The sequence below is a fragment of the Diachasma alloeum genome, unplaced genomic scaffold, assembly GCF_001412515.2.
Source record: "Diachasma alloeum isolate Michigan unplaced genomic scaffold, Dall2.0 Dall_scaffold_00379, whole genome shotgun sequence".
NCBI classification, from domain to species: Eukaryota; Metazoa; Arthropoda; class Insecta; order Hymenoptera; family Braconidae; genus Diachasma; species Diachasma alloeum.
Window position 1 is genome coordinate 798,182 of NW_021680518.1, and position 13,841 is coordinate 812,022.

The 13,841-nt window shown below is 38.1% G+C and overlaps 2 protein-coding genes across 2 annotated transcripts; both read left to right on the top strand.

Moving 5' to 3' along the window:
* Positions 1-1,643: 1,643 nt before the first annotated feature.
* Positions 1,644-3,680, top strand: LOC114841401 (protein asteroid-like). The gene has a single exon (XM_029126379.1). The coding sequence runs from the start codon at positions 1,644-1,646 to the stop codon at positions 3,678-3,680; it is 2,037 nt and encodes a 678-aa protein (XP_028982212.1).
* Positions 3,681-6,003: 2,323 nt separating this feature from the next.
* LOC114841402 (ER membrane protein complex subunit 7 homolog) lies at positions 6,004-10,700 on the top strand. Its single transcript, XM_029126380.1, has 4 exons — positions 6,004-6,030; positions 6,404-6,651; positions 8,110-8,368; positions 10,384-10,700. The coding sequence occupies exons 1-4, from the start codon at positions 6,004-6,006 to the stop codon at positions 10,585-10,587; spliced, it is 738 nt and encodes a 245-aa protein (XP_028982213.1). The 3' UTR covers positions 10,588-10,700.
* Positions 10,701-13,841: the final 3,141 nt, after the last annotated feature.

Genomic DNA, 13,841 nt, shown 5'->3' on the forward strand with positions numbered 1-13,841 from the left:
AGTTGAAGACCCGAGTTTGTAGCAAAGATGTCAGACACGATATGAATGTTTTTTTGGGCTCAAACCAAAGAGCGGGTCGAGAAATGGCGTGTTAGGACCTCTAAGAAGGTTTTGAACCAGGGGAGACTCCTCGACCCCACTGGACAATGTTGTCACAATTGCGTTTTTCAATTGAAAACAGACATCATCTTTAGAGAGATTTGTCATCTTTAAAGACTTCTGCACGCCATTTCTCGACCCGCTCTTTCATTTGAGCCAAAAAAAACATTCATATCTTGTCTGACATCGCTACTACAAACTCGGGTCTACAACTCGGGCCTTTAATTGAAGGCCCGAGTTGAAGACCCGAGTTTGTAGCAAAGCTGTCAGACAAGATATGAATGTTTTTTTGGGCTCAAACGAAAGAGCGGGTCGAGAAATGGCGTGCTAGGACCTCTAAAGATGGTTTTGAACCAGGGGAGACTCCTAGACCCCAATGTTCTATACATACTCCTAGACCCCATTGTCCTCCTAGACAATGATGTCACAACTCTGCTTTTCAATTGAAAACAGATATCATCTTTAGAGACATTTGTCATGTTTAGAGGCTCTAGCACGTCATTTCTCGACCCGCTCTTTCATTTGAGCCCAAAAAAACGTTCATATCTTGTCTGACATCTCTGCTACAAACTCTGGTCATCAACTCTGGTTTTCAGTTGAAATTGGAATTGTTCATTTACACAATAATAGGAGTGCATTGACGATTTTTTCTTAACTCGCAAAAATCTTCAAATAATTTGCTACCGATTGGTGATAAAATTTTTTGGAAATAATGAAATAGGGGGAATAACGCCTTTTTTTTCAGGGGTGATTTTTCAAAAATTTACTTTAAAAAAAGTACTAGCAAATGTTTTTTATTAGCTCGCAATTTTCTTCAAAACTACTTCAATGAGGAAAAAAATAAAAATTTGGAATATCTATACATGAGGGGCTAATTGATCGGATTTGGAAATCAATTGATTGAAGTACCAACGACAAACCATCGGACGGCCATTTTTCTTAGTGCAGACGATACCCATCAGATATCGCAGCGATTTATAGCGTCCCCAATAGCGAACTCGGCCAGACACCGAAATCTGCCGCGGTGCCCTCTCTGCCAAGGGGTCGTACTAACCACACGCTGGGGGTCGGCCAAACCCCCGGATCTGAGCCGCTACTTTAGTCTATCCTCTTTGGTTTTTTCTGCCCGTTTTTTTCCAACGACAAATGATTATTTTTTTCCCGCTTGGAGGCGCTCCTTAACCACAAAATGACCCGTGGAGGGGGACGACAATCGCACGAATGGTAGACTAAAATGGCGGGAATTTAAATTCAGCCATTCAGTGATCGTTATCCCCCTCCGCGGGTCATTGTGCGGTTCAAAAGCGCCTCCTAGCTGGCGAAAAATAATCATTTTTAGTTGGAGAAAAACGCGCAAAATCGCTCCCCTGAGCAAATATCGCCATGACGACGCCTATACAGTCAACTTCAGACTTTCAGCATAAGAGACGAATCTGTGGGAAGTACAAAACCGAAGAAGCTCTCTCTTGCCCGCCGCAGAAATTTAACGCGTAATAACAGCAGTTCGACATTCGTATCGAAAGCCTACAAAATTGCAAGCAACAATGGGTATTCGTGGGCTGTCAACCTACATAAACCAGAACTCGCATTATTTTCTGGAGCCCTACCAGCTTCACGACACGGATTTAGTGATCGACGGTGTAAACGTCTACTGCAATGTTTATCGCGCGACCGACAAACAACGCGGAAGCTTTGGCGGACAGTACGACATCTTCGCCGAGGCCCTGAAAACCTTCTTCGAGGCCCTCCTGCTCTGCAACATTCGGCCCATAATCATCCTGGACTCCGTCGACGCCCTCAGCAAAGACCAATACGTCCGTAAATTCCAAGACAAACTCACAAATTCGATATCGTCAGACTGCACAATGCAGCACCTCATGAAGGATGTTTTCCTGAGTGTAATCGACAGTTTAAAACTCAAATGCGTCCAAACGATAATGGAGGCCGACGAAACCATGGTGGCAGTTGCCAAAGCCCTCGACTGCCCCGTGCTTTCACAAGACGGAGACTTCTACATCCAGGGGACAAAGTTCATCCACTGGAACACATTGTTGCGGACCCCGCGATCCACAGGGGAAGGGCACTCCAAGACACATTGGTTGTCATGCCAGATGTATAGCGTCCAAAAATTCTGCAGAAAGTTCGACAATCTCTATGCGTCTCTACTTCCGCTCGGGCTGACAATTCTCGGGACGAAGGATGGGCGCGGTCGTTTGGACGCTGATATGATGGGGTCATTCGTCAGCCATATAAATGCATCAATCCACAGTGCAGTCAGAAACTTTCATCAACGCAAGATCGAGAAGACATTCAGATGGCTGAGTAAGTTTTCGTCATTGCGGGCGGCTGTGGCGGATCTTCTCTACTACGTCGAGGCGAGGCACAGGCCGACTGTTCGTGAGGAAATTGAGAAGAGCATCGCTGCGCTTGGCTTTGGATCCCCTCTGGCCCTTCGTGCCCTGGAGCTTCCTGAGGAGGTGGTTCTCAAGATTCTTGACGAGAATGACAGGAAGACAATGGCGTTGGGGGGAATCACTGCCACGAAGGCGATGGAAAGTGGCAAGATGCAGATGTCTTACGAGTATTCTGAGCAAGAGCTCGTTGAGATGTCCCCGAAATGGCTGATCGAGGATCTTCTGAGGGCAAAGGTCCGCGAGCTTCCCTTCGAGATGATGATGTTCTCAGCGGCGATTCTCAAACCCACGAATGAGGCCCTCGCCTATCCCCCCACTTGCATTCCCAGTGTTCCTATTCTCAAGGCCATGTTCAGCTTGGTCAGCTCTCTGCGGGGCAATGGTGAGAACGTCTTGGAGTTGTATTACGCTAGGTACAACAAGGTAGTGATGGAAGAGATCAAGGTTGAGGCGTCGACGGTTGACTTGAGAGATATGAAGGAGCTGAAGTTGGAGGAGAGGAAGAGGTTCTTAGATGAGGCTCTGGGGGTCGAGGGAGTTGGGGTGTTGGACGAACTTCCGGAGGAGTGGAGGCTCTACGTGGCGACGTTGGTCTTCTGGATGAGGCAGCAGAAGGCTCTTCCTGAGAAGATTGAGGCTCATGCGCTCTCGGTGATCATGACCATGTTGGTCGGCGTCATTGATGGGGAGATTGGAGTCGTCAGGTCGAAGGAGAAGTTTCATGAAGAGTTTGGAGAGCGGTGGAGGGACATCTTGATGCAGCCCAAGGACGATCGGAGGGGGATGAAGGACGCGAGGCTCACGGAAGTGATGGAGATGGTGACCGAGGAGGAGTGCATCGCGGCTGCACTGTTCTTCATCGAACTGTTCCAGGAGGGGCAGTACATTAGGAATCCTTCAACAGTCGTCATCCACACGTTCACGCAGTTTCACGGATGCTTGAAGAGTGCTATTCTCTTGAATTCCATTCTGGATTTTCCGTATGCGCAAGTGCCAGTGCACAGGGTTTTCAATGGGCTGTTGTTTTATAAGGTATTTGAGGTTTTTTCGAAGAAGCAGGACGTCGATTCATTTGTGGCGGAGAAGTTGGACCGCTCACCTACGCTGGTGAGGATTTTCGGGATGTTGAAGGGCATGGTGTTGACGATTTTGAACACGAAAAATTGAGGGGATTTGCTTGATTAGGGTGAGCTACCCAGTAGGTGGACACTGGCCTGTAGATGGACGAGCTACTTTTGAATAGGAAAGTACGCAAAAAAATATTGAAATGTGAATTGTTGCTTTGAATTTTTCTTTTTCGATTAAGGGAGGGTGGGGTAAAATGGGCACTTTAGACTTTTTTAAAATTATTCATAACTCAAACAAATTTATCAATTGAACTCAGTTTAGGCTCGCCACAAAGGGAAGAATTGTATTGAAAAAAAAATTATTCAATTTTATCAACATTTCAACCCCTCATTAGCATTTGAAAAAAAGTCAAAAGTGTCCGTTTTACTCCAACCTCCCCTAATTTTTTTTTTCAAATGCTAAAAAACAAACGTCTCTCTACTGAGCGGTCCATCTGCTGGGCAGTTTACCCTACCCTTCGCAAAGTAATATTCTAGGGGGGGGGGATATTATTTTATTATTGCGAAAGGAAAAATATTCCATGGATAATGTCAATGATGTTGGAGGGATAGAAAAGGAGACATTTTTGAAAATAAGAATTCAGGTTTTAGATTGGTCTCATTTTCCTTCAAAAATAATATTTCACAGGGTCAAATCGAATGGAAGTAAAAATTTTTTGGTAAGGAGCGATAAATATTCCGAGGCTCGGATTAAATATGCATGCATTGGATAATTTCCGTGATACTGGAGAGATAAGAAATGATATTCTTAAAAATAAGAATTGAGAATTGAAACATGAGATTATTTTGATTTTCCTTCACGGAACAATATTTTACGGGGTCAAATCGAATGGAAGTAAAGATTTTTTTGTTATGGAGAGATAAATATTCCAAGGCACGGATTAAATATGCATGCATTTGATATTTTCCGTGATGTTGGAGAGATAAAAAAAGATATTCTTAAAAATAAGAATGTAGAATTAAGACATAAGATTATTTTGATTTTCCTTCACGAGATAATATTTACGGGATCCTTTAAAGTGAATGGAAGTAAAGATTTTTTTAATTAGATGGAATAAAGGAGCATATCACGTGGAAAAAATTTTTTATAGAAAAACCTAGCGAATTCGCTAGATTCTATTAGATATCTATTGAATTTTCTACCACTTTTTGGCCGATTCTGTTGAAATGTTCAATAGAAAATATTTTATAGAAAAATCCAATCCTATTAATTTTTTCTATTGAATATTTTAATAGAATGAGCCGAAAACTAATAGAAAAGTTGAAGAAAAATTCAATAGAATTGTCTAGCGAATTGACTAGAGTTTTCCATTAAATTTTATCGTGCGTGGTGCTAAGGAAAATATACATGCATTCAATTTTTTTTGACGTTGAGGAGATGAATAAGTTCGTTGTTTATTATGAGAAAATATTGATGTAGGCATCAGTTTATTTGCAGAGGAAACCTCAGAAAAGATTTTTTTGTATTAACATGACATCATCTTGATGGAATAAAAAACTCGCATTAACTTTTTCTCGGACTAAAAATTTAATCTTGAATTGCGGGGAAAAATTGTCTGACAAATCCATGCAAATGGAGTTTTGATGAAAACAAATTTTTTGAGATATAAATTAATGTCGTTTTTAATTCAGAGAAAATTTATGTTTTAGTCTAGTGTTACATTCATTTCATTTCATTTTCTATTGACTTGGCGTTTGATTGCTTGCGAAAAATTAGGATGCAGCTATCGATAAACTTCCAATGCATCCTAGATTGTAAGAACAAAATAGCTGAAAATAATATATTACTCCTGAAGAATTGTTCATGCATAGTTAATAATATACGATAAATATAACCATTTTATTTGAGTTGGTGCATTCTCTGTATTTAATGAAAAGTTTAACAGTTGAACAATTAAACCAAGAAAAAAAACAATGATCCGTTTTTTGCAGTTGTTTTTCTCAATTGTTATCTATAGAGGAGGTTGGGGTAAAACGGACACTTTTGACTTTTTTTCAATATTAATGACGTGTTGAAATGTTGATGAAATTCAATAATTTTTTTTTCAATGCAAAGAGCATTTCTTTCCCTTTGTGATGAGCCTAATCTGAGCTCAATTGATAAATTTGTTTCTGAGTTATGAATAATTTAAAAAAAAAGTCCAGTGTCCATTTTACCCCATCCTCCCTTATAGTCGGACCAAAATTTCTTTTCCCTTCGGAAAAAATTGTTTTCCTTTGTTCTCATTGACAAATCAACGATTTGACAATAGAAACCATGGAAACTCGTTACCTCAAACTAAGTTCATGCAAGAAAAGAAGTTTTGGTTGGACTATATGAAAAAAAAATCAGAAAATATATTTTTTGAAAAGAATATAAAACAATGCTTTCATTCGGAAGCAAAAAGAATGTATAATCTAGGATCTTAAACAAGTATTATCCTTATCCTCAGGCTTGCTGACAAAAAGGTAACACCAATTTTTTCCTGGAGAAGAAACTAGACAGAATATTCTGTTTTGAACGAAAAAACCGCGTAAAAATGACTAAAACCTTAAAAATCCGGATGGAACAGCATGATTCTATGAGTTTATTTCTAGCATTTTATCAGTTCTCTTTCTGCCGCCGCAATGAAAAATTTTCAAACTGCCCAATCGCACTTGCTCACGCAGTGTCACCTCGCACAACTCCAGAACAAGAAAGTCCCTGGGGCTAACCCCTAGGGCATTTTTCTTAGATGCATCTCACGTTGGTTATGCTGGAAATGTTTTGAGACTGAATTGCAGCTGATTTCAGGTGTGAATAAACCTGATGAAAGTAACATCAACATGACGTGGGTGAAAAATTCTTTTACACTTCTCGTGTTATTGGGAACTCTGTGCAATTTAGTGAGTGCCGAGGGCGATGAGGATTCCTCGACAGATCTGTATGTCATCGAGGGAAAAGTCTTTCCCTGGGAGCATGCGGGTGCCACAGGCTGGCAAATTATGACACATGTCATGGCTAATGGGGGAGAGTATTATGGATTTTTGAGGTAATTTGTTTTCCTTTCATTTTTACTGCTGATATCTATCTCGCTAACTAAAGGATTCAGACAGTGTGAACAGATTTTTTTTGTGGGCATGAAATGTTCTGCAAAACATTGGTTTTGATGAATTTTCATAAATCTCTTTGTCTGAACAATAATCATGAGATAATCCTCTAGTTCTAATCGCACAATTGAGACAATTGCAACTAATAATTTCAATTCAACAACATCATGCTTAGGGGAAGGTGGGGCAAAATGGAAACTTGATGGTTTTTATTTTTATGACTCAGATAAATTCAGTAGTGAAGTGGTAAACGGAGATAAGTCGACTTATCTCCCAGTTGAGTTTTTCAGGAATATTTCCGAATCTAAGGGAGATAGCGAAATTTTCGCAATGACATTCGTTGTAACACTCAATCGGCTCCACAAAAAATGTTATAACAAAAATTTTGCTATGCCTCTTAGATTCCGAGATATTGATTGAAAACTGGTCAATAGTCAAAACTGACTTAGCTCTCTTTACCACTTCCCTACTGAATTCATCATTTACGACGAACGAAATATCCCATTTCATCAACGGTTCAATGAATTATTAACGTTTCACAAAATGTCAAAAGTGCAAAATGAGGTTTACAGAAATAGTTATTTATGAAATTAAAAACAAGATTTAAATATTTTAGATTTAGATTTAGATTTAATGAAAACAATTTTTTTCGTGTCTTGCTAAATTTCTTTCGACTGCTTCCTTTCAGATAAACCCTTTTAGTACATAATTCACAAATAAATCTGGGGTGATTCAGAAAAACAAAATTTTTCAGTTATCAATTTGTAAAAAAACCCAAAGCTAGTAGCTTTGATGTAAAATGTCAAGTGATTCGTGTGGTTCAGAATATTTTCTACGAAAAAAAAAATCTTTCGATCCCTTCTCGCGATTCTTTCACCTTCTAATATACTTGCAAAGTAACATTCGCAGAAATGAAGCTGAAACTGGCGAAAAATTCGACAGCAGAAGATTTGTCTCAGGGAAATCTAGGGGTGTAAAAATGTTTTTAAGTAATGTAGAAACTCTTTCGCACTTGAAAAACATTTATAGGGGAGGTTGGGGTAAAACGGACACTTGACTTTTTTTAGAATGTTAATGAGAGGTTGAAATGTTGATAAAATTTAATAATTTTTTTTTTCAATACAAAGAACAATTCTTTCCCTTTGTGACGAGCCTAAACTGAGCTCAATTGATCAATTTGTTTCTGAGTTATGAATAATTTTAAAAAAGTCTAAAGGGTCCGTTTTGCCCCACCCTCCCCTACATATGATTATTTGATTCTCCTGCACCTAAATACCCCCTAAACTGAATTTTCTGACGAATATTCTGCTAGTTTCAGCTTCATTTCACAGAAATAATTATTCTTGATGTTAAAAACAATGTGAGAAATCCCTTTTCTACATTCTGATATTAATTTTCAGGGAGGACGGCACCTTTACAATATCAAACGTCCCGTCAGGATCCTACATAGTTGAGGTAATAAATCCAAACTACGCATACGAGCCAGTGCGAGTGGAGATAAACTCAAAGGGAAAATTCCGTGCGAGAAAAGTCAACTTGATTCAGACGTCTCAAGTCATTCAAGTGCCGTATCCCCTGAAAATGAGACCATTGACACCATTCCGGTATTTCCAAGTCAGGGAGCAGTGGAGAGTAACAGACTTCTTATTCAATCCCATGGTAATTCATTCGTTTAACACTCTTCGACGAGTTTTAAGTGCTAATGTCTTTTCTCGGAAGTCACTCGATAATTTTGGAGATTGATTTCTGGAAAAAAAATTATTTATGCAGAATTTCTCTTCAATAATGATGATACCCAACCAGGGAATTGCAAAGTGTATTAATATCTTTGAGGATTTTCTCTTTTTTCGATATTATTATCTTTATCATTTCAACAATCGTTCTGATGATTTGTTTCACTGCGAAATTGTGATGATGAAGAAAGAAATTAGAAATATTTCATGCAAAAAAAATTTCTTTATTAAAAAAAAAGTGTAGGCATAAAATATCATGAAATTTTCATTTTTCAATGATATTTTTTTTATTTAATAGAAGAAATTAACTGCTTTCAAATTCCATACGATTGATTTTTCGGAAGGACAATTCAATATTTTTTCAATTTTTTTTTGTGTATTCGATATAACCTTCGCAAAATCAATCGTATGGAATGTGAAATTACTCAATTCCTTCTACTAAATAATAGATGAATGTTGTTGAAAAATGCAAATTTCATTTCACGTTCGAAAGCTAATCCATTCGGGCCTTAAATAACTTAATAATAATTAATCTTTCAATTACCTTCTGAGTCTCATAGATTTTCTTTTTCATTTTTCTTCTTATTTTCTTCTATATATCTATATTTAAAGGCAGTATTCAGTCAACTCAGCTTCTTTCTTCTATTTATCAAATATTTCATGTAGCTAGTTTCAAGAAAAATCCAATTGCAAAAAATCAAAAAATCGAAGAAAAAAATTTATTTCAATTTTATCAACAATTTCCCCTTCAAATTGACCTAAAAAATATGAAGAAACCAAGGAAGAAAATCCAATAATTTCACTGCCTCACCATAAATAACTGTAATCCCTGTAAATTCTAATGATCAAAGATCCTCAATGTGTCCTCCGATCACTTACAAGAACCATAAAATAAAAGTTCCCCTTAAAAATTTCCATTTTACACATACGCCCAATCTTTCAAACTGGATTACGAATACCGAGAAAAGTAGTCATAAATTCCCCTAAAGAAGATGAAATCCGATGGATACATCATGCAAGTTTGTAACGGTGGTTCCGACATCACTTTCCCGGAATTCATTCCAATGACATACACTAGGGTCCACATACACTAGTGTAAGATGAGATCATCCGAATTCGAGCACTGGCCATCGATACCGTCAATGTCCCAGTTATTGTCACTGAGCCAGTTTGTGACGCAGGCCCTCAAGATCAATTATTTCTACCGTTCGTATTTCATTGAGCCCTATAATCTGTTCATATTTTTGATTCGATATTTCTGGATTTACAGTTCAATGAAGATCCCACTTCGCAGTCTATTTAGGATTCTGCGTATCCTATAATTTCTTCAATCTTCACACTTCATTGATATACTGCAGTGCATGAAAAAATGAAATTTGTGAATGTTGAATTCAATTTTTCAATTCACTTTTTAGTTCTTTTTTTTTTTAATTGATTCGTCATTGTGAAAATGCATTGAACCCTTGGAAATGGAGGGTACGCTTCAAATGATTCACGTAATAGAGATATCTCATGATAATTAATTGAAAACCAGTCGTTTTCGAGGCCAATTTTTCAGTCATGACGTCACGAAAACGGTCAGTAATGCTTTTTTGGTCGAAAAAGAAGAGAGTGGGGAGTTGTCTTCCTCCATTAGCTGAGGCACGCCTCAAGATTGGGTTAGGTCAGCTCGAGTCATTCTGTGATTGGCCCAGCGCTCGACCGTCTGTGTGACGTCATTAGCGACTTCAAAGCGTTTGAAATCGTAACCTTTAACAATTAATTATTCATTAATGAGCAATATTTCAAGTGTTTGTGACTGAAAAATGAATTATTCAGGTCCCAAACTTGAGATTAGAAAATTGAACTTGTCAATGTGGTCACCCTGATGACGACTTTTATTAATTAATTGTTTTTTCAGGTCCTCATGATGCAATTAACTGCAATTAATTGTTTTTCCAGGTCCTCATGATGATTCTACCGCTAGTCCTTATCATGATCCTGCCAAAGCTAATGAACGACCCCGAGACGAGGAAGGAGATGGAGCAGTTGAATAATCTGACGAGTTACAACATGCCCGAAATGTCGGAAGTAATTACGTCCTTCCTCTCGGGTGGGGAAAAGCAGAAACCAAAGGCTGTTAAGGCTGCTAAGAAGAGACAATGAGGGGATTATTTAGCTTCATTACTATTATTGTTAATTTCTAAGTGTAAAGCACGTTCTTCAGTCCTTCAGAGTTAAGAAATGCAATAAATAAATGGAACGTAAGTTATTGTATATTTACAGGAGTTTGAGGTTTTTTTTGTAATTTTTAGAGCATCCTCACAATTTTCAATGCTTGGATTAACGATGTTCAGGAGAGAGGTTCAGGATTTAGGCACCCCTTACAAAATTTCAGAAATCCCAGGTTCAGGACAACAACAACAATGAATTTTAAAGTTGCTACATTTACATGAGGTTAAAGGGAGCATTGGATAACCCGTACAATCTCCCTACCCGACCGCCCTATCGACCAGTCGGCAATGTGGAAAAAATACTGAAATTATCGATGACCCACTTAACCTCATATACAAGCAGCCACTTTAAAATTCATTTTTGTTGTTGTCCTGAACCTGGGGTTTCTGCAATTTTGCAAGAAGTGCCTAAATTGATTAAATAATATGTGAAGAAAGTTTCATAAAATTGGCTGCATTTTTCGAATATCCTACTTCTCGCTTGGACATCGTTAAAGTGGCTCTACCCTTAGGTCATATTTCAATTAAAAGATTTTTAAAAACTACAACAAATGGCCTAAAAACTCTGCGTGATTCGGAATCGTAATTTTTTTCCTCATTTAATTGTCGTTCGTTTTTATAAATGAAAATGTTGAAAATTCATTATTTAACACAGGGTCTTATGTGAAAAACGCTAAATTTGACACAGCTCCGGTTAAAACAAAGATTAAAATATAATTTTTTTCCCAAAAACGAGAAAAGAATAATAAAAAATATTGGCACCTGTTAGGTGACGATTTATCGTTTAGTTTTTTTTATTATTAACAATTTCTAACCAGAATCATGGGAGACCGTGAACAGGAGTAGACGTGGCAACGACGGCTTGGTCAGCTGTCACTTGGCGGGACCTCTCTCACCTCTCACTCGTCACATTATCCTACAGTGTTGCCACTAATGTTTCCAAGCTAGTCAATTGAAAATCTATTTATTCATACTTTTACTGAAAACAATTAATAATGAAATAATCGTATAATAGTATAATAATAAAAATCGTAACACACGATGGGCCTCGCGTGCTGCGCATGCGCCTTCTCATCTCCTCACGTTGTGGCGCTTCGATTTCAGTCTTACGCTTACGCTTATTCGAGATTTTCGAGATATTTCGAGATCGATTTCCTTTCTCCTTTTTACGATACGACCGCGCGTGCTACGCACGAACCTTCTCATCTCCTCACGTAGTGGCGCTTCGGTTTCGGTCTTACGCTTATGCTTATTCGAGATTTTCGAGATATTTCGAGATCGGTTTCCTTTCTCCTTTTTACGATAGGAAAACGAGATATTTCGAGATCGATTTCCTTTCTCCTTTTTACGATAGGAAAACGAGATATTTCGAGATCGATTTCCTTTCTCCTTTTTACGATAAGACTAGCATAAGAAGGCGCGAGAAATCGAGAAAAAATGATCCATATCTCGCCGTTTGATTATTTCGAGAATACCGCATCAGCTCTTTTAGTAATGAGGACTAGCATAAGAAGGCGCGCTTCGCGCCAAGCGCCTTGAAGGTTAGACCGGATATGACGTGACAGACATCGATTAGTTTCATAAATCGAGAAAAAATGATCCATATCTCGCAGTTTGATTATTTCGAGAATACCGCATCAGCTCCTTTCGTAATAAGGATCGGTCGCGCGTGCTACGCACGCGCCTTCCCATCTCCTCACGTAGTGGCGCTTCGGTTTCAGTATTACGGTGACAGTGATTCGAAATTTTCAAGATATATCGAGATCAATTTCCTTTCTCCTATTTATGATAGAAAAATAAATAGGAATAGGATGAGACCAAACGCGCGCTACAGCTCGCTGTAATTGTAACAATAATAATTGGAAATCTCAAAATTTAATGAATCCTGAATTAAATTTGCCGCCTACGACGATTGTGAACCAATGAGGAATAAACGCGACAGACGTGCGAGATATCGATAGTTATCGACTTTAAGTGTATGTTCTTTTTTAGAATAGGAATAGGATTAAATAGGATAAATCTTATGCAACTGTCGTATTCCATCTAAATAGCGTAGTAAAAATGTCACACTATTCGATATTTCGTGATGACTTCTCAATTTAGGGACACAAGATCGACTGACAATTTGATAGATTTTATACGATTCATCACGTCATTATTGAAGTTGATGCTTCAAATGCTTCAAATCGAAATTGACTCATCTCTTCCGCCAACACCACAAATTCATTACCCAAAACCCCTCTCAGCATTCCAGACTCATACTCATACTCCGCCAAAATTACCCAAGAATGAAAAAATCTCATGGGCATGTGTGTCGAGTCATACGTCGACTCATGCCCTTCCTCCGATATCCGGTTGACTAATATCAGGGTATATAGGAATAATTTCCGTCCACCCTGAGAACTTCTTTTTTTATATAAACGAAAACAAAAACGAGATTAAAGAACTGAAAAACTTAGTTCAGTATCATACATGAAATAGCATCATTCTTGGTAATATTGTTATCTCATATACAATTATTATTAAACATCATTCCGATTGAACGCACATAAAAAATAGAATTTTTTGTATACAAAAAATCTCTATTTCTCTCTTTATTCTGTAATTACAGGAGCGCTTTTTTTTCACTATAAATACAAACAAATTCATCTTTTTTTCTTTTTTCAATTTTTTCCTTTTTTTTAGCGCAACATACAAAATATTCACTGCCTCTGAATGGAGCATATTAAAAATTCTAAAAATATTGTTATGGAAACATCAAAGCTACACATACATTGTTTAAAACTAGAGAGTTACAAAGTGACCAAAGTTTACACAATCCAAATACTATGCGTTAATTTTTTTATATACCTGTTTTTTTTATGTAAATAACTGTAAATAAATGTAAGTACTTTTGTGATTTTGGATAAAAACGTGGTTAAACAAAAAAAAATATCCGGTTGACTCGTATCAAGAGGAAAACAGTTAAAAATCGCGCTCCAGCTGCCGCAGTTCTTCAAAAGGCCCTAACAAAAAAACCTTTGAAAAAATGGGCTAAGATGGCGAAGAGCGACTGGACCGGTGTGATTCAGCGTTGGGCGATGCATCCGCCCCCCTCCCCCTTCTACTTGTTGCCGCTGGACCCGGAGCTTCCTGGAATTCCCGGGGCCCTCGCCGATGCCAATTGGATCGCCGTTTCCCGCGCGA